The sequence below is a fragment of the Panthera tigris genome, chromosome A1 (assembly GCF_018350195.1).
Source record: "Panthera tigris isolate Pti1 chromosome A1, P.tigris_Pti1_mat1.1, whole genome shotgun sequence".
NCBI classification, from domain to species: Eukaryota; Metazoa; Chordata; class Mammalia; order Carnivora; family Felidae; genus Panthera; species Panthera tigris.
In genome coordinates this window covers 176,240,889-176,263,071 of record NC_056660.1, presented here as the reverse complement: position 1 = coordinate 176,263,071, position 22,183 = coordinate 176,240,889, and the positions used below count along the sequence as shown (strand labels likewise).

General features: G+C 39.0%; 1 protein-coding gene across 2 annotated transcripts in view; it reads right to left on the bottom strand.

Annotated features, from left to right (window-relative positions):
- Positions 1-951: 951 nt before the first annotated feature.
- UBTD2 (ubiquitin domain containing 2) overlaps positions 952-22,183 on the bottom strand; it is a 62,576-nt gene continuing 41,344 nt past the window's right edge. For both annotated transcript variants that reach the window (XM_042992321.1, XM_042992330.1), the window contains exon 3: positions 952-3,442. In XM_042992321.1, coding sequence (XP_042848255.1) covers positions 3,045-3,442 — 398 coding nt within the window. In that variant the 3' untranslated portion in view covers positions 952-3,044. The remainder of the gene's footprint in view (positions 3,443-22,183) is intronic.

Here is a 22,183-nt window from a genome sequence, read left to right as displayed (position 1 = left end):
GCTGTGATAGAGCATCTTTAAAGATACCCAGAAGAGTGGTAAGAGTTGGTATATCTAGAGAATGGATAGATTACTTTGGTATGTTTGGATTTCCCCTCCATGTGTATTTATCACCTATTTTGAATAAAAGATTAATTGGGGTGCCTGGTATTAGGGGCACCTGGGTGGCCTGGTTGGTTAAGCGTAGGACTTTAGCTCAGGTCATGATCTTATGGTTCATGGGTTTGAGCCCCGTGTCGGGTTCTGTGCTGACAGCTCAGAGCCTGGAGCCTGCTTCAGATTCTGTCTCTCCCTCTCTCTGTCTGCTCCTCCCATGGTTGTGCTCTGTCTCTCTCAAAAATAAATAAACATTAAAAAATTAAAAAATAAAATAAATAATTATCAAAACCTGCCACTTTGATGCAAACGGGTAAGAAAGTTCACTGTTCTTAGAAAACGGAATTATGAGTTCTGAATTATGACTCCAAAAAACCAAACCAAACAAAAAAACAAAACAAAAAAACAGCAGCAGCAGCTGGGGCACCTGGGTGGCTCAGTTGAGTATCTGACTCTTGATTTCAGCTCAGGTCACAATCCCAGGGTCATGGAAACGAGCCACGTGTCAGGCTCTGCTACTCTACACTGAGCATGGAGGCTGCTTAAGATTCTCTCTCTTTGCCCTTCTCCCCTACTCACACCCTAGCTCTAAAAGAGAGGAAAAAAAGAAAAAAGAAAAAAACACAACAGCCTACTTTAGACCAAGATTTCAATGTGAAAGATAAAGCATATCTATAAATGACCATGTATGGTTTGGCATAGCAGAGCCAAAGTCTGGTGATAATGAACTTGTTATTTATTGAGGTAAGGTTTTTCAAAAGAAGAAAAACTTTCTTAGAGGTTTCATTAGAATGAGGCAGATTACCCTTCGGTAGAGAATAACAAAAACCCAGAATAAAAGCCAAGACAAAGAGAAAAATTGAACTTTTTTTTTTTTTTAAAAAAGCACAAAAACCCTACATACTAAAATTGTACACATCAAGTATTGGTCCAATCTTGTATCAATCTATTTACATTAAACAGCACCATGGTTTTCTCATCCAGGTTAGTTAAACATGCCCAGAAAATTGTTATGCAAAGTATATTTTCCTTTAAAACAAAATAAATTCTTGAGAGCTCAAATTCTAAACAAACAAGAAAACTTCTTACCAACCATAGATTATTGATGATATCACCCAATGTAACTTAAGAAAAATAGGTTTGAACACTTTTCCAGTTGTCTGACTTTGAGAGATGTTGCTATTAGTCAATGTGGCACACAAATGACAACAAAACTCTTCGATGACAGGGCGTTACAGTTAAATACCCTCAAACCTCTACCTTCAAATATCAAAATACTCCTTCGGAATGAACGCTGCTATCGTCTCTTGAATTTAGATTCAATTATTAGCAATCCTAAATTAAATGTAGCCACAATCTTTAAGATGATTGCATGAAGAAAGGGAAGTAAAGCTCTCAGAAACAGAAGTTACAATTACAGATATTATATCTAATCAGGCTATAGGAAATTTAATGCCATTTTAAACTTTACATTTAATTAGCAGTTTCATTTTGCCATTAAAATTAATAATAATAGTGCTTCTCATCCAAATAGGTGTGGAGGTCTGATCATTTTCCAAGGAGAGCAGTATAAGCACCCTCCTGCCTCTACCTTGCCATTTCACCGAGGCTTGGGGCTACAGTAATTATGGGATAGCCCCCTTCTCATTTGTGGAACTTCGAAAAGGCTCCAAATTAAATATAACCCTTGGCAGCTTTATTCCAGTCACAGTATGAGAGAATCAGGCGCTCTCATCAGATTTTTTTGTCTTCTCATCTAATCTGCAGATGGTTCTTAACTGGACTCTGTGCTAGGAAAGATGAGAGAGGAAAATTGTCATCCACCACAAGTAGAGGTAACAGTGAACTGGAAAGCACTAACATATAAAGCAATATTTCATCATTTGGTCTCACTGCTGATGTTTAAGCGATGTCCGTAAACACACTAGTAAATTAGGAGTTGAAATTTTCTCTTAGACTGAAAATAGGCACAATTCTCCCAGGCACAGATACAATGGGTTTTACTTACACCCTTCCTGCAGAGTCGGGGAGAAGAGAGAATTTACCTTATTATCTTATAGTGGGAACACTTGCCCTTGATTCCTTGCATTCCCTGGCCCAGTGCATTTGGGGGAACATGCTGAAAAGTCCCAAGCACAGTAGGTAGATGAATTGAAGGTATTACATTGTAGTGACCTTCTAAGCCTGGATATAAAAACAGCTTCATCATAGAGACATTTCAAAAATCTATGCAGCAAATGGACAAGTGACTTTTCAAGTGAGTATCAGCTGAAAATCAGAGATCTGACCGCACTAAATTATTGCCTAGTGTTCCAGAAGGGTGCCTGCCACCAATGTGTTGGAAGGCACCAAAATTTAGTGTGAATGTAAATAAGGAGCTCAAGATATGGGGATGGGGAAAGCAATACTAAAACACAATTTGCCAGTCTCTACTCCTTTATGGCTAAATAGTATTGAGCAAAGAATCAAGACCAGAATAGAAGTGAACCTTGAATACTGCTCTTTTCAGTTTCCATTTTAAAAAGCTCAAGTTTTATAACTGTTATTGATGATTTCTTGAATCTATTTTTTTTTTTTTTGATTCTGTATTCACAAGGTGCTTGGTGCTGTTCTTCATGGACATAACATTCTATTTACAGTCCAAATTGTTTAAATACAGTCATTACATTGTTGTTGGCTATTTTAAAATAAATGGTTATCTATTTTTTAACTGCCTTACAAATTAGAAACGGTAATTACATGAGTCTCAAAGGCTGGCTCTTTGTGTTTTATTAATTATTTTTGTTGGTCTCCATCACAGATGGAATTTTTCACTGGTAATTCCTCAGAACTAAATCCATTCATACGGAATTCAGAGCAGTGAAAATAAATTTCACGCCATAGAGTAGGAAATGACAACAACAATAAAAAGGGGCGGGAGGGATCTGGGGACCAGCCAATAGGACCAATCAGTTCTCCACTGGTGTTGGGTTTTGCAAAGGCTGGCTCATTATAACCTGTACAACATAGTCCTTTGGGATCTTCAGCTCTTCCAACTTCATTTTGTCGGTGAGAGGTCTGCCAGAAAAGAACCATCGCTGACTACTCGGTTCCACTCCTTCTGCTGCATGTAGCCTCCTCTTCATGTGGTATACCGTGTCTGTGCTGCGGACCACAAGTTTGAGGTCTTTGCCTGTGGAAAGGCGCAAACGGAGCTGACATTCGTATCCAGAATTAGGTGGTGGCTCAGGAATATCCAGAGTCTCTATGTCGCTCTTTTCCTCGATCATGTTGATTGGTGGTGCCAAGCAATAGACTGGAAGCTGGTATCTGTTTCCCAGTTCATCATAGCACTCTGTAAGTGCACCTTCAAAATGAGAAGATATGAGTAAGAGTTTCAGCTCAATGAATGCATTTTTATTTATACCCTGCAAAATGCTCAAGCCTCTTGCTAGCTTGCCACTGTAGAGGAGAAAAAAAATACAAGGCCAATCACTGCCAGCTGCTCATCAAAGATCATCATGAAGGCCCATGGCCAATTATTTGGTCTTAACCTTACCTTAACCAGGACCCTAGCCCCTTACCCTCATGTTTTCTAAGCCATTTCGTACCTAATTCACACTTTCATTAAAAGAGGATAAAGGAAAAGAGGGGCGCCTGGGTTGCTCAGTCGGTTAAGCATCCAACTCTTGATTTCAGCTCAGGTCATGATCTCACGATTTGTAAGATCGAGCCCTGCATCAAGCTCCTTGCTGACAGCATGGAACCTGCTTGGGATTCTCCCTCTCCGTCTCTCTCTTTGCCCCTCCTCCACTGGTGCTTGCTTTCTCGCTCTCAAAATAAATAAACTTAAAAAAAAAAGGTAAAGGAAAAAAAAAAGGACACAGAATCCAAATTTACTAATATTATTAGTGTTTGGACCAAGTTAAGGGGATATTCAAATTGTGCTGGGATATCTTTTAAAGAAATAAATCAGCGACCTTAACAACAACCAAAAAAGCAAAAAACAGATCTCTAAACCCAATTCACCCCAACACAGTGTTCCAGAGCAGTTCCCTCAGTGCCTCAACTTCCTAAATACTTAGCCAAAAGTCCTTCGTCAAAGACACCACAAACTGGAGATGATGAGCTTACCAGCTGCTCTGGCTCCTGGCTTATAGATGAAACTCATTTGCACAATCACCACAAAAACGACTGAGGGGTTTTATTTAACCCCAATTAGTTAATCTGTTACAGAGAAGTTATGGGTTGAAAAGGAAGAACAAAAGGGGTAAGAAGTTTATAACCAGATAGCTCAGGGGAGAGAAAAAAATCATTTATGGTTTAGAAGGAGGTATTAATGGCTGATTTCTTTATAAAGCATAAATTGCATTATAATTACCAGGACTTCCCCGGGGAAGCTTGAAAGCATACATAATGAATGTTTTCTTACAAGGTTATTCATATCACGTCCTTTGTTCAAACTGGAACATTAATGTCAGCTGATTGTCAATTTGGATAAAAAATAAAAACATCTACCATATTCAAAACACTCACACAGGCTAATGAGAAGGGGGTTGGGACACTGAGAAATACTTATTAATGAACAAATAAGTCAATGAACTGAACTTTGTGGCCACTATCAATAGGCTGAAAATATAAGGCATCCAAAATGAGACTGGAACAGTCACCAGCCCACCATGGCTTCTGTCTTCTAAATTACATGAAAACGGGTGAGAATTCAGTCTCCAAGCATAACACACGTGAATCTCCCCTTTCCTCTGTGTTTAAATTTTTTTTTTTAATGTTTATTTTTGACAGAGAGAGAAAGAGAGAGACAGAGCATGAGCGGGGGAGGGGCAGAGAGAGAGAGGGAGACACGGAATCCGAAGCAGGCTCCGAGCTGTCAGCACAGAGCCCGACGTGGGGCTCGAACTCACCAACCGCGAGATCATGACCTGAGCCGAAGTCGGATGCTCAAGTGACTGAGCCACCCAGGTGCCCCTGTGTTTAAAGATATCATTCAGCCTCTGTGTTGTTCACTAATTAATGTGAATGCTAGGACATTGCAGAAATGGATACACTTCAAGCACAGTTGCAGTACAACGCTATTTATAAATAATGGTAGAGTCAGTTGTGCAAACTTCACAATTTATATAGCCTAGTCCTGAGGCAAAGAAATCTACTAGTGTCTTCCAGATGGGCTGGCCACCAGGAGAACTAGGAGAGAGAACATGGAGAGTTCACTAAAGACCCATCACCTCTATTAAGGAAACACCTCAGATATATATCCCACTGATATTGCTGGGGGGGGGGGGGGGGGTCAGTATGGTCAGCCTAAGTACCAGAGCATATCTACATAATTGTTCTGCTAGAAAAACATTCTTTTAGAGAAGCACCATTCCAAATCATTACCTTCGAAATCTAGAGACCAAGATGAAACTCCCAGCCTTGCTATTAACTAGCTGTGCAACCTTAAGCAATATTCTTTAACCTGAAATACGCTTCTCACTCAGCAAAATGAGGCAGGAGAAAATCTCTAAAGTGGTTTCCAGGTTTGCATGTGCTGCTTTGTCGTCAGTGTCATGACACATATAAAATAGCAGGCCTGCAAACAAAAGCAGTCAAATGGCAAGCAGAACCACATCCAGACTGAAAGACAGCTCTTTAGAAAAGGACTAGAGATGTCATAGCAGCTTTTGTACATTGCTACAACAGGAGTGCATGCCAATCTCAAAACAAACATACAATCAAATAGGTACTTTGGCTCTTTTTACATCTGAATGCCCCTACGCCATAGATAGCTGGCTTCTCTCTCTCTTTTTTTAAACGTTTATTTATTTTTGATAGAGAGAGAGCGAGAGCATGAGTGGGGGAGGGACAGAGAGAGAGGGAGACACAGAATCCGAAGCAGGTTCCAGGCTTCGAGCTGTCAGTACAGAGTCCGATGTGGGGCTTGAACTCACTCACGGACAGCGAGATCATGACCTGAGCCAAAGTCGGATGCTCAACCAACTGGGCCACCCAGGCGCCCCTTCTCTCTTTTTCTTAAAACTAATTTCAGGGGCACTTGGGTGGCACAGTCAGTTGAGCGTCCGACTCTTAGTCTCAGCTCAGGTCGTGATCTCATGGTTTGTGGGTTCAAGTCCCAAATCAGGCTCTGTACTGATGGCATGGAGCCTGCTTGGGATTCTGTCTCTCCTTCTCTCTGCCCCTTCTCTGCTTGTGTCAGTTTGGTCAAAGTAAATAAATAAACTTAAAAAAACAAAATTAAAAAAACAAAATGCTACTTTTAGGCATCTTCTGCCAATTCATTCACTCATTTCTCTCCCTCCCCCACCTTTTTAAGATAATATCATAAAGGAAGAGATTTTATTTATTTATTTATTTTTAAAGCACACTCTACCCCCAATGTGGGGCTCAGATTCACAGTCCTAAGATCAAGAGTTGCATGCTTTATTGACTGAGCCAGCCAGGTGCCCCTGGAATGCAGTCTTCCCTTCTGCCCTTCAGCCCAACAAGTCAGAAATTCAGTTTTCAGACTTAAATCGGTGAGAATAAAAATTCCATGGAAGTGATGCCAGTAGATGGCATATCTTCTTATTCTAGCTCAGGCAGCACTCATATCTATGATGCTGGAAATAAGCTATCCAGACTTCGTATTGCTTAGCTTCCATATTTTAATATTTTGGGAAAGGTAACTTGCACTTCATTAACATGAAGTTTTCTGATTTACTCTTTTCCTCACTTTTGTCAAATTATAATCTGAGTTACAAACATGTTCTAAATAACTAAATAGGGGAAGTCAGATATGATTTTGTTACACTTTAAGCTATAGTTTTATTGGTTATTTTCTCCCCAAATACCTGGGATCCTAAGTTATCATTAAAAACAATCATTGCTGACAATATATATAGCCCACAGCTGAATAGTACCCCAGAATTACCTGCTCAGAGCAGAATGCCTTCTCTGTAGGCCCAGAGTTTTGAACAATACACTCCCAATCCTCCATTGTTTATTAGCCCTAAATCTCTACACTAAAGACAAACTGCTCTAATAGTGATCTCTAACACACAACCTTTGTAGGACTTCACAAGGACTACTAGAAAAGAATCTTCACAGTGCACGGAGTTGTTGCAGGTACATTTACTAAACACGTGGAAGAGTGTAAGACCCTAGGGAGAAAAGGTTACAAGAGAGCCAACATTGTCCTAGATCCCCAGAAACTTCTAATTGAGGTAAGCAGATACAGCAAACCCACCAGAGATTTTAAGTATAAATTGACACATTGAAAATCAAACAAAAGCTGAGACATCACACAACAGAAGAGTGACTGAAGTTAACAGAGCAAAGGAGGAGAAATTCTGAAGAAAGAGTGTGTTCTGGGCAGGACACGGAAAGGGCATCTCAAGAAATAGGAACAATAAGAAAACAAGAATTAGTACAAGGTAAGCAGGAAATAGCAAGTGATTTTGCTAAGGTAGAACAGAGAATCGACGATGTGAAATGACTAGATAGACAGAAACAGTGGCAACCTGATAGAAAGATTTGGGACTTTAGACTTCGTAATGTAGGAAGTAACCGGAGGTGGCTGATACAGTACATGAGTTACTCATCCAGCAGATACTGAGTGGCTGTTACATGCCAAGCAATGTTCCAGGTGCTAGGGTTAGGCTAGTGAACAACAAAAGGCTGAAGGCTATTTTATCATTTGTATAAAGAGACAATGCCTGGTATCAGGGGGACCTGCTGAAATGACTGCCTGACTACAGCAATGGAAAGAATTGGATCTCAGAGAATATGGTCACTGGCCAGACCTATCGAGTGGTTCTGGATGATGGAAAAGAAAAAGGAAAGAATCACCTAAATAGGAAATGAGAGTGACAGAGAATTTAGGGTTACAAGATTTTTTGCTTAGTTTCTTAACTGCTTCAGGTTCAGTGAGATACTTCAACTGAATTATGTGCAGGTAACTGAAAAGACATACTGGGAAAAGGGTTAAGAGCAGCTTGTAGAGTAATAATCTCAGATGTACAGGTTTGAACATAAAAGCAGACATTCGCTCTAGCTCTAAGCACTTCTCACACATTAACATTTAATCCTCACAATAGCCCTCTATGGCCAGTCTATTCCACTCATTCTACAAATGAGAAAATTGAAGCAGAGAGAAAGAACTTGTCCAGGGTCAGACACAATAAGTGATAGACTGAAATAATCTGATTCCTGAAGAAGTAAATGTGTAACATAGGGATAAAACTACAGGGCTGGGTTCCCAAGTGATATGGCTAATGGGAAGAAAGAAATGGACATGGCGGGGGGGGGGGGGGGGGAGGCAGAGGAAAATTAAAAATTTTTTTTAATGTTTGTTTCTTAGTGAGAGAGAGTGAGAGAGAGTGAGAGAGAGAGAGTGAGAGAGAGTGAGAGAGAGAGAGTGAGAGAGAGTGAGAGAGTGTGAGGAGGAGAGGGGCAGAAAGAAAAGGAGACACAGAATTCGAAGCAGGCTCCAGGCTCTGAGCTGTTAGCACAGAGTCCGAACACAGGGCTCGAACTCAGACCGCGAGATCATGACCTGAGCTGCAGTCAAACGCTCAACTGACTGAGCCACTCAGGTGCCCCACCCATGAAGAGGAAACTTTTAGAGGGATGAAAAGTCAAACATGAATCACAAGGAGCAAGAAGCCAACAGTCCAAATGCAGCCCACCAACACAACTGCCAATGATGTGAACAATATAAGATCCAAGAAGGAACTGGAAGATGAGGCAAAAGAAAACAGTGACTAAATTTCAGTGCTGTGAGTGAGGCCACCAAATGTAGTGACAAAATGGACCTATTACTGTCACTGTCTCACCTACCATATGTGAGGAATGTATGAACAACAGGGCAAAGTTGTAAGATGGAGAGTTTTCCTTAAAGAAAGCCTGTACGTTTAAACACAAGAAGGAAATAACCACTTTGAATGTCAATAATGTAGGCATTTTTCTACCTTTCTAAAATCACTTTTAGCTATGTTTGCATTTGCAATTTCTAGGTTTTTACTCACTGCCCACTGGACCCTGAGGGTATGGTTCATTTAGCAAATTCACTAGTTCTAAAGAAGTTCTGGTCAGGCTTGCTTACACTGCTCACCAAGCAGTCTCAGTGGAAGGACGCTCCCGTCTTTTTTCCCTTCTCCTCACAAACCTATCACAGGCTTCAAGTCCTAGGAGGGACAGATGGCCACCAGGATAGACAACTGCCAGGGAACCACCTCCCCAGGTCAGGAAGCCCTGAAATCTCCCCATGATAGAAAGAAAGCTGCCAAGGCTCCACCTTGTGTCCTAATTTCATACATATTTTCTCAAGTTTTTATTTACCTTCTGTCTAGATGACTTATGCAGATATTCTCTTTTCCTTGGTCAACTGTTTTCTATGGTTATTTTTAGTTAGGCACCAAAATACTTCACAAGAAAATTAAAAAGCTAAAACTAGATTATACGCCAAATAATAAGAATAGCTTTACTAAATGCCAGAACTCTTTCTCAAGCAATGTTTCAGGTTAAAAAAAAGAGGCCTTTTTCAGCCTTTCATTCAAAGGCCTCACTGCTTATCACCTCTATGCTCACTCCTATAAGACTGCAGTCAGTCTTAATGTTTTTACTACTTGAGACTCACATAGCAACATGAACAAATTTTTGTTTTTTTGATTTTTTTAATGTTTGAGAGACAGAGAGAGAGTGAGAGAGAGAGCGTGCGTGCAGGGGAGAGGCAGACAGAGAGGAGGATGGAGGATCCAAAGCAGGCTCTGAGCTGTCACCATAGAGCCCGATGCAGGGCTTGAACTTACGAACTGTGAGATCATGACCTAAGCTGAAGTCAGACACACTTAACTGACTGAGCCACCCAGGTGCCCCTACATGAACAAATTTGTTAAATTTGTAAAAATAAATTTTTACATTAGGCAACTTTTGGAGATACGAAAGGTTATCTTGTGATGATGGTTTCATGGTGTATACATGCCAAAGCTGATCAAGTTGTACACTTGGGGCGCCTGGGTGGCTTAGTTGGTTAAGCATCCGACTTCGGGTCAGGTCATGATCTTACAGTCTGTGAGTTCGAGCTCCGCATCGGGCTCTGTGCTGACAGCTCAGAGCCTGGAGTCTGCTTCGGATTCTGTGTCTCCCACTCTCTCTCTGTCCCTCCCCCGCTCATGCTCTGTCTGTCTCTCAAAAATAAACATTAAAAAAAATTTAAAAATATGTGCTGTTAGTATACTTCAATATACCTCAATACAGTTGAAATTTTAATATTTAAAATACACTGACAATCTGATATAGAAAACTGTCCTCCCAAAATTAATTAAGTGGGCAATGTCCTGGAACTACAAGGCTTTTGTCACATTGGGGGTCTCTTCCAAAGCTTGTAGAAATACTGTCTTTATTCTGAACTTTTCTTTCTTTCCTTTCTTTCTTTCTTTCTTTCTTTCTTTCTTTCTTTCTTTCTTTCTTTCCTTCCTTCCTTCCTCCTTCCTTTTCCTTCCTTCCTTCCTTCCTCTTTCTCTTTTTTTCTTCCTTCTTCCTTCCTTCCTTTCCTTCCTTTCTTTTTTTTCCCTGATTTCTCTTTTCTAACTGACCCAAAAGGCACAAACTCTTTTTCAACAAATGTGACTTCTTATGGCAAAGGAAGGCCTAATAAAGTTGGATAGGAGCACGGAAATAACAGAAAGACTGTACAGGAACAAAACAGTAGGTTCATCCTATGATTTGGGAAGCCTACTGTCAAGTCTAATGGAGGACCAGAAGACTGGAGGAGAAGTAGTGAATCTGATGCAAGGAGTAGCAGCTTTGGAGTTGATCATACTCAAATTTTAATTTAGACACTAATTTTGGATATATTCAATCTGTTTCCCCAAGGACTATAGTATCTATCTCAGAATTGTCGTAAGGATTAAATAATAAAACTCATGCAAAATTGCCTAATACATATAATAAACCCATTGAAAACAATAATGTTGGTTCCCTTCTCACACAAGTTTTAAATCTCAGAACCAGATTTACAGGGGAGAGCTCACTCACAGCAGCATCACAAAGCATCAAACTTTCACAGAGTTTGAGTCCAATGCGTTATGCCTCATGGGGTCCTCTACAAACCTGAATCGCAATGTCAAAAGGACCATCAAAATTACCCTTCATTCAAATATGAGTGGTCTTTTAGGACTAACTAATGTCAAGCTCTCATGCAAACAACACTTTCCCGGGAATTATATTAAGCTTATATCTGGCAGTCAAACACTAGGAGATGCTACCAAGTTAGCTATTAAGACGGTAGCATTCAGAAGCACCAAGTCTAATATGGAACCTGCTTGGGATTCTGTCTCTCCCTCTCTCTCTGTCTTCTAGCAAGCATGTGAAAGGTGGCTTAGCTTGTGTACATTGCTCAAGCCCTCTGATAGTTAAACCATGATTAAGAGCTTGTGCAACATTTTGTCACATATTTAAGGGGACAATGATCTTCAGAGAAGCCTACTGACACAGGGACAATCTTTTACCTCCGCTATTTCAAGGCCTTTGTCACTCTAATTGAAAAAAAAGGGGGGGGTGACAGAAACAGAAGAATGGTTAAGTTTACATTTTATTTTTTTTTTAATTTATTTTTATTTATCTTGAGAGAGATAGAGAGCAAGCAGGGGAGGGGCAGAGAGAGAGGGAGAGACAGAATCCCAAGCAGTCTCCGAGCCACAAACCGTGAGATCATGACCTGAGCTGAAATCAAGTCGGATGCTTAACCAACTGAGCCACCCATAACGCCCCGATAAGTTTACATTTTATAACTCCAAATCATTTTTGTTTCTTCGAGGATAGAGTGGAAATCATTAATTAATATATTAATATACTATTAACTTATGGTTAGTCATTCAACAGATCCTATATTAATTTCCTGTTTCATTTCTAAACACAATAGTCTGGAGAAAATCCTGTCTCCATGTATGTGTAATGTCTTCATGCTTTCATTCTTAAGCTTTATGTTGATGACAAATTTATCAATTAAGCTTATTAAAAGACAAATTCTGGGACACCTGGGTGGCTCAGTTGGTTAAGCATCTGACTTTGGCTCAGGTCATGATCTCACTGTTTGTGAGTTCGAGCCCCACATCAGGTTCTCTGCTGTCAGCACAGAGCCTGCTTCAAGCTCCTCTGTCCCCCTCTCTTTCTGTCCCTCCCCTGCTTGCAGTGTCTCTCTCTCAAAATAAACATTACAAAAAAAAAAAGGCAGAGGGAGAGAGTGAGCGAATCTCAAGCAGGCTCCATGCTCATCGTGGAGCCCAGCATAGGGCTCAACCCCATGACCTGAGCTGTAATCAAGAGTCAGACACAATCAACTGAGCCACCTAGGCACCTCTATAGGGACCTTTAAATAACCCAGAATTCATGCACTGCTTCTTTTTTAATTTAAGTTTATTTATTTTGAGAGAGAGAAAACGCGAGCAGGGGAGGGGCAGGAAGAGAGGAGAGAACAAGAATGCCAAGTAGGCTCCGCACTGCTATCGCAGAGCCTGATGTGGAGCTCAAACTCACATACTATGAGATCATGACCTCAGCTGAAGTCAACTGACTTCAACTTAAACCAACTGATCCACTCTGGTACCCCATGATCTGCTTCTTAACGGGACTCTCACTTAAGGGAAACAGAAACAAGGCCTACACATACGCATCCTGCCTACCCATGTCTTAGAGAATCCACTTGTTTCTCTTTAGTGTTAATAGAAGTATACCGTTTGGGGGGGAGGGGTTGTTTTTGTTTTTTTCTAAAGATTTTTAGTGATCTCTACACCCAACGTGGGGCTTGAATCCACAATCCCAAGATCAAGAGTCACAGGCTCCACTGACTGAGTCAGTCAGGTGCCCTGGTTTCAAAGTATTCTATATAGTGTGGGAGAGATTAAAAATGGAATTAACACTGAAGATTACTTGTGTGGTCACTCAACAAAAAACAGAGATGAAATGACTTGATGGTGTTATTCAATTGCTTTGTTACTGTTAAATCCAGGACTTGAGTTCAAATCCCAATTTCAATTCCATGACTTCTAACTTGGAAAAAGGACACAACCTGTGTTTCATTTTCCTCATCTTTTAAAACGGGGGTTGTTGTACGTGATTATTACAGGCATGAGGATTATATAACATCAGTTCAAACCATCACGAGTTATTAGTATTTTATTACTCTTGATTCTCAGTCCAGGTGTTCTTTTCATCATGTTGGCTCCCTCTACATAGAAATGCTCTATTTAAGCTACTTATAAGTGCCTTGACGTTTAAAAACTTACATTGCATTATACATAGTTTGATCTATTCACATTTGATATATTTTGAGATAAGACCAGGAAAAAGGAAAAAAAAATTTCTGGGCAACCTGTATTTTGAAGGTGATTTTAAAAAGTTTTTAAAGAATTACCCTTTTCTACCTCCCATATCCCTAAGCATGAAAAAGGACAAAAGAAATGGACCTTGAAAAGCATAACTGAACACCTGCCAATGTTTAGTCACAAGAATAATAAAGTTGGAGTTAAGTCTATAAGTAAGAGAAAAGTGCATGTTTGAATAACAGTGAGCAGCTACTCCTTTTATACAAGAAAGGTTAAGAGGGGAGCTTTTACATTTGAATTGGAAGGAAGATGGAAACCATACTAACTGTAGATGCTAAAGAAATAACCCTTTCTAAAAAATTAGAAGGTAGGAAGAGGGAGTAGCCAATTTTAAAAATTGTTTTAATCTTCTATATAATAATTCTAAAAAGCATTAAATGCTCATCTTTATAAAACAGATACTGTTTCTGAAACAAACTATGAGCCAGATTCTGTGAAAAATAAGAATTAACAACCACCTTTTAAAAAATATGTTATTTTTTGGGTGCCTGGGTGGCTCAGTTAAGCAAGTGACTCCTGATTTCAGCTCAGGTGATGATCTCATGGTTCATGGGTTCAAGCCCCACTTTGGTCTCTGTGCTGACAGCACAAGCCTGCTTAGGATATTCTCTCTCTCTCTCTCTCTCTCTCTCTCTCTCTCCTCCTCTTCCTCCTCCTCCCTCCCTCTCTTTCTCTCTTTCTCTCTCTCTCCCCTGCTTGCGCCCTGCTCTCTTTCTCTCTAAATAGATAAACTTTAAAAAATAATAAAATAAAGGGCGCCTGAGTGGCTCAGTTGGTTAAGTGTCCGACTTTGACTCAGGTCATGATCTCACAGCTCGTTGAGTTCAAGCCCCATGTCGGACTGCACTGACAGGTTGGAGCCTGGAGCCTGCTTTATTCAGATTTGCTGACTCCCTCTCTCTCTGCCCCTCCCCAGCTTGTGCTCTCTCTCTCAAAAATAAATAAATAAACATAATAATAATAATAAATAATTTTATTTTTAATTAATCTCTACACCCAATGTGGGGCTCGAACTCACAACCCCAAGATCAAGAGTCACACATTCTACCAACTGAGCCCGGCAGGCATCTCACACCTTAAAAAAACAAAAACAAAAGGAAAAACCTGTTTATGCTAATTTGGGTAAGCCATTTAATCTGTAACCTAGTTTTAGTGGCAAAATACTGTGTTAGGAATGTTTTTATGATTTTTAGGTAATGCCAAAATAGCAATCAGTTAGAAAAAGGAGATATTCTTTAAGAAATTTAGGACCATAAGTAAAAAGTGTTGTGTAAATCATGAAAAATAAAGCTCTGGGGTGCCTGGGTGGCTCAGTCAGTTCAGCATCCAACTTCGGCTCAGGTAATGATTTCGTGGCTCGTGGGTTTGAGTCCCGCGTTAGGTTCTGTGCTGACACCTCAGAGCGTGGAGCCTGCTTGGGATTCTAGGTCTCCTCTCTCTGCCTCTCCTCACTCGTGCTCCGTCTCTCTCTCTCTCTCTCTCTCTCTCTCTCTCAAGAATAAATACACATTAAAAAAAATTTTTTAAATAAATAAATAAAGCTCTTAAAGGATAGAAGGCTATAGAAAAGAGATGCCAGATACGAGAATCACTAGGAAGATTTTTCCACAATATACATGTCCATATCATCCTCAATCTGAGTCACAATTTGCAGAGTGAAAATATATGCATACATATAATATTCCCAGGTAGTTATGACACCAGCCGCCCTCTTAACTCTCCCTACTGCCATTTGAGAGTAATGAACTAAAGACACCACTGATATTAATAAAGGGAGATCATTAGGAAGCACGGAATTATTTTGTACTTGGACAAGGCAAAAATATAATGAATATGACCTGCAGACTGGAACTGAGACACGGACAGAATCATTCAAAGAACCACTATAAGAAAATAAGGGAGGAAACATGGGGTAGAGGCAATGGGTGGTGGGATGTGTTTTGGTTGTTTCTTTCAAAAACAACACAGGAAAGAAGATAGTTATTTTATAGGAACAAAAGCCATTGAGAAATACATAATTTTTGTGCACATAACACTGACATTAAATACAATTTAAACCAAAAAGTGTATAATCCTTGCTTATTTTGTACACACAAAATCTAAAATAACAGACAAGATAGCAAGACCTATACAAATAACATTTACAAAGACATTTCCGTATAGTTTTCAAACGGTGAAGAATTTTTTATAATATTTATATTGGGAAGATAATATGAATAGGTTGAGATAATAAGATTATGGAAAGAGAAGACAGAGAGGATGAGATGAAAACAAGATAGGAGAGAGATCTGACTGAAAGAATCTTAGAAAGGAGTGTAGGGCCTAAGATCTCTTCAGATTGTCAATCTAATATCTAAATATTGTTCAATACTCTTATGGTAATACTAACAGATGTAGATGAAAGGGATAGGGATGGCCCAGATATGGGATGATACTAAACTATGTCCTCAATGTTTAGGTGTCTAATAAACCTGTAGCTATTGAGTTAACACAACCTCCAAATTCGATTAGGCATATGCCCATGGGCAATCTCCTAAAAGCCAGAAAAAGACGTTATCAGTAGATAATATATCCAGAAAAATGAACAAACTCTATAATTAAAGATTTGTATATAATTAATACAACAAATTTACTTGTTAATGTCAGAGTTCAAGAAATACAACCATTACCTTCCTAAAGAAGGAAGAAAGGTGGTCACAGATACACAACCTAACCTTACACCTTAAGAGCTGGAAAAAGAACAGCAAATAAAACCCCAAACCAACAGAACACAGGAAACAATAAAGATCAGAGCAGAAATCAATGCCATTGAAACCAAAAAAACAACAGAACAGATCAACGAAACCAGAAGCTGGTTCTTTGAAAGAATTAACAAAATTGATAAACCCCTAGCCAGTTTCATCAAAAAGAAAAAGGAAAGGACCCCAAACAGTAGAACAAATCAACGAAACCAGAAGCTGGTTCTTTGAAAGAATTAACAAAATTGATAAACCCTAGCCAGTTTGATCAAAAAGAAAAAGGAAAGGACCCAAATAAATAAAATCAAGAATGAAAGAGGACAGATCACAACCAACACAACAGAAATACAAACAATAATAAGAGAATATTATGAGCAATTATATGCCAATAAAATGGGCAATCTGGAAGAAATGGACAAATTCCTAGTAACATATAAACTACCAAAACTGAAACAGGAAGAAATAGAAAATTTGAACAGACCCATAACTGGTAAAGAAATCGAATTAGTAATCAAAAATCTCCCAAAAAACAAGAGTTCAGGGCCAGATGGCTTTCCAGGGGAATTCTACCAAACATTTAAGGAAGAGTTAACACCTACTCTCTTGAAGCTGTTTCAAGAAATAGAAATGGAAGGAAGATTTCCAAACTCTTTCTATGAAGCCAGCATTACCTTGATTCCAAAACCAGACAAAGACCCCACTAAAAAGGAGAACTATAGAACAATTTCCCTAATGAACACGGGCACAAAAATCCTCAACAAGATACTAGCCAATCGGATCCAAAAATACATTAAAAAAATTATTTACCACTACCAAAAGGGATTTATATGTGGGACGCAGGGCTGGTTCAATCTGGAAAACAATCAATGTGATTCATAACATCAATGAAAGAAAGGACAAGAACCACATGATCCTCTCAATAGATGCAGAGAAAGCATTTGACAAAATATAGCATCCTTTCTTAATAAAAACCCTCAAGAAAGTAGGGACAGTAGGATCATACCTCGAGATCATAAAGACCATATATGAAAGACCCACCACTACTATCATTCTCAATGGGGAAAAACTGAGAGCTTTCCCCCTAAGGTCAGGAATAAGACAGGGATGCCCACTCTCGTCACTATTATTTAACACAGTACTGGAAGTCTTAGCCTCAGCAATCAGACAACACAAAGAAATAAAAGACATCCAAATCGGCCAGGAGGAGGTCAAACTTTCACTCTTCGCAGATGACATGATACTCTATGTGAAAACCCAAAAGATTCTACCAAAAAACTGCTAGAACTGATCCATGAATTCAGCCAAGTTGCAGGATATAAAATCAATGCACAGAAACCGGTTGCATTCCTATATACCAATAATGAAGCAATAGAAAGAGAAACCAAGGAATTGATCCCATTTACAATTGCACCCAAACCATAAAATACCTAGGAATAAATCTAACCAAAGAGGTGAAAAATCTATACACTGAAAACTATAGAAAGCTTATGAAAGAAATTGAAGAAGACACAAAAAAATGGAAAAGTATTATTTCATGCTCCTGGATAGGAAGAACAAATGTTAAAATGTCAATACTACCCAAAGCAATCTACATATTCAATGCAATACCTATATCAAAATAACACCAGCATTCTTCACAGAGCTAGAACAAACAATCCTAAAATTTGTATGGAACCTGAAAAGACCCTGAATAGCCAAAGCAATCTTGAAAAAGAAAACCAAAGCAGGAGGCATCACAATCCTGGACTTCAAGCTGTATTACAAAGCTGTAATCATCAAGACCGTATGGTACTGGTACAAAAACAGACACTCACATCAATGGAACAGAATAGAGAACCCAGAAACCCACAAACGTATGGCCAACTTATCTTTGATAAAGCAGGAAAGAATATCCAATGGAATAAAGACAGTCTCTTCAGCAAATGGTGCTGGGAAAACTGGACAGCAACATGCAGACGAATGAACCTAGACCACTTTATGACACCATACACAAAAATAAACTCAAATGGATGAAAGACCTAAACTTAAGACAGGAAGCCATCAAAAGCCTAGAGGAGAAAGCAGGCAAAACCTCTTTGTCTTGGCTGTAGTAACTTCTTACTCAACACGTCTCCAGAGGCAAGAGAAACCAAAGCAAAAATGAACTACTGGGACCTCATCAAAATAAAAAGCGAAGGAAACAATCAGCAAAGCTAAAAGGCAACCGAAGGAATGGGACAAGATATTTGCAAACGACATATCAGATAAAGGGTTAGTATCCAAAATCTCTAGAGAACTTACCAAACTCAACACTCAAAAAACAAATAACCCAGTGAAGAAATGGGCAAAACACATGAATAGACATTTCTCCAAAGACATCCAGATGGTCAACTGGCACATGAAAAAATGCTCAACATCACTCATCATCCGGGAAATACAAATTAAAACCACACTGAGATACCACCTCATACCTGTCAGAATGGCTAACATTAACAACTCAGTCAACAATAGATGGTTTTAGGATGCGGAGAAAGAGGATCTCTTTTGCACTGCTGGTAGGAATGCAAACTGGTGCGGCCGCTCTGAAAAACAGTATGGAGGTTCCTCAAAAAATTAAAACGTAGAACTATCCTATGACCCGGCAATTGCACTACGAAATATTTCTCCAAGGGATACAGGTATGCCATTTTGAAGGGACACATACACCCCAATGTTTATAGCAGCACTATCAACAATAGCCAAAGTATGGAAAGATCCCAAATATCCATTGATGGATGAATGGATAAAGACGTGGTATATACATACAATGGAGTATTACTCAGGAATCATAATGAAATCTTGCCATTTGCAACTACGTGGATAGAACTAGAGGGTATTATGCTAAGCGAGATTAGTCAGAGAAAGACAAATATCTGACTTCACTCATATGAAGACTTTACGATACAAAACAGATGAACTTAAGGGAAGGGAAGCAAATATAATATAAAAATGGGGAGGGGGACAAAACATAAGAAACTCTTAAATATAGAGAACAGAGAGTTGCTGGAGGGGTTGTTGGAGGGAGAATGGGCTAAATGGGTAAGGGGCTTAACGAATGAATCTACTCCTGAAATCATTGTTGCACCATGTGCTAACTTGGTTATAAATTATAAAAAATAAATTAATTTAAAAAATTAAAAAAAAAAAAAAAGAAGTACAACCATTAGCACTACTATTTATCAAGTGTTTTCTGGACTACGGTAAGTAATTTATATGTGTTATCACATTTAATCAACACAACCACCCTATGAGGTAGGTAGTTATAATCCATATTTTACAAATGAGAACACTTAAATTTCAGCAACACCACTGAGTACTTCTAGGTAAAATCATGTAGCTAAATAGCTAAGTTATAAACTAATGGTGAGTTAGAGCACACGACAGAACACAATTCAAAAGTCCACCCAAGAAACACTGTTAAGTTTCAGATATGAACAAGGAAATTCAGTCAAGGGTACCAATGACAGTAATACCCAGAAAGTTATTTTAGACATTTGAACAAGGAAAGATCAAACATCAGTTTGATTCCTTCATACTAAAGCAGAGAATAAGCAAAGAGATCTGAGCCCATATCCAATAAAATAATGCATAGACCCTTGCCTTACATAAAACAGAGCTACTTTGTCTCCATGAACCTGTAAACAGGCCATAATTTATAGAACACAATCAGGTATTCCTATAGATAACTATGATAAGTACAAAGTAAGGGAAGTCAAAGTTCTAAGGTTCTGGGTCTCAGGCTTATTCTACATTAAGGCAATCACACATAAACAATTATTCTTTCCCACCCCCAATCCCCTACTCCCAACTTGCAAACCTATGCAAACAATAAATAAATACTGCTCTAAAAATATAGGCTATAAGTATTAAAAACAGAAGGAATGTAATTAATTATACATATATAATTTATATATTACATATATATGTATATATGTTACAAAACATATGTATATTACATATATAATTTATAATTAAAGTAATTATAAAGGAAGACTCTTTCCTTTATATAAAGCTAGCTTTTTTTTTTTTAAGTAGGCTTCAGAGCCCAGCACAGAGCCCAACACAGGACTTCAACTCACAAACTGTACATTAAGACCTGAGCTGAGTTCAAGAGTCAGATGCTTACCCAACTGAGCCACCCAGGTGCCCATAAAGTTAGTATCTGAAGATACAGAACTGAAAGAGGTAACAGAGCAAGATGATGTCCACCACCCCAATTATTATAAGAAGTAAAGAATTTAGAGGGTATTCATGAAAATTAGGACTAAAGAGTAATACTGAAATGACATTCAGTTAAACATTTTTTAAATGTAGGAAGGATAATTTTTCCATCTGTGCAGAAAAAGTGATCTATATATAGTAGGTGCTCAATAAATGTTATTAACACAAGCCTATGCTAATAAGCTTTCATAATGAAGAACAGGACACCTATAGAATATGTATTTAAAATTTCTTTTTAGGGGCGCCTGGGTGGCGCAGTCGGTTGGGCGTCCGACTTCAGCCAGGTCACGATCTCGCGGTCCTTGAGTTCGAGCCCCGTGTCAGGCTCTGGGCTGATGGCTCGGAGCCTGGAGCCTGTTTCCGATTCTGTGTCTCCCTCTCTCTCTGCCCCTCCCCCGTTCATGCTCTGTCTCTCTCTGTCCCAAAAATAAAAATAAAAAACGTTGAAAAAAAAAAAATTAAAATTTCTTTTTAAATTTATTATTAAAAAAAATTTTTTTTAATGTTTATTTTTTAGAGAGACAGAGTGTGAGCAGCAGTGGGGCAGAGAGAGAGAGGGAGACACAGAATCTGAAGTAGGCTCCAGGCTCTGAGCTGCCAGCACAGAGCCTGATGTGGGGCTTGAACTCACAAACCATGAGATCATGACCTGAGCTGAAGTTGGATGCTTAACCTACCAAGCCACCCAGGCACCCCTAAATTTATTATTTTTGAGAGAGAGAGAGAGAGAGAGAGAGAGAGAGAGAGAGAGAGAGAGAGAGAGAAAGAGAATGCACACATGAGTGGGGAAGGGGTAGAGAGAGAGGCGGGGGGCGGGGACAGAGGATCCAAAGCAGGCTCTATGGTGACAGCAGAGAGCCCAATGTGGGGCTCGAACTCACAAACCGGGAGATCATGACCTGGGCCGAAGTCGGACACTTAACAGACTGAGGCTTCCAGGTGCCCCTGGAAATGTATTTTTAAAAGTTTCTTGGAAGCACAGTTAGTTCAGAAAATTAACAGAGATTTGGAAAACTGGGAAGGATACTATCTTTATTAAAATATCTTTATTTGAAAAGGAGTCAAAGGACATAAAGCAGATGATTAAACAGTGAAAAGCAGTGTTCTGAAAATGTAGACAAAAAGGGAGATATTGAAAAAGAAACAATGAAGATGTAAATGAACAGAAAAGGATACAGAAGAACGCAGGTGATTATATACAGGACTAACGTGGAAAAATATTAATTTGAAAAACTAAAGAGAAAAATTTTATAAATACAGTATAAAATTAACACTTAAAGCTCAGCATACCATGAAAAATTTTGAAGTGTTTCTAATCAAAGAGACCAAGCAAGAGGATGTGCATGGGTCCAGCAGATATGTGTTCCTGGAAATACTCAAAGCTAATGGTGGTCCCTAGAGTCACATTCCTAAGCAAAAGAAAAAGGTTCTTCATAATGCTCAGGCCTGCAACCATAGAAAACTGTCCTTCAAAACATGTGACTTCTATGTTTAGTTTTTTTCATTTTGCTAAAAATAGGCTTGATGAGAAAGCATAAAGACTAAAGAAGCATCCACTGAGTCTCTAAGGCTTCTGAGATCTAAATGTGAGACTACTTCTCTAGTGCTCCTAGGAAAGGAATAAAGTAGAAGCTCTAAAAGATTGGGGTAGGGGGTGGAGGGTCCTTGATGAAGAACAAGGAAGTTTCTGAGGACGTAAGTTAGAAAATACAGGTTATTAAGCATTCTCTTTCATGAGATTAAAAATCTCAT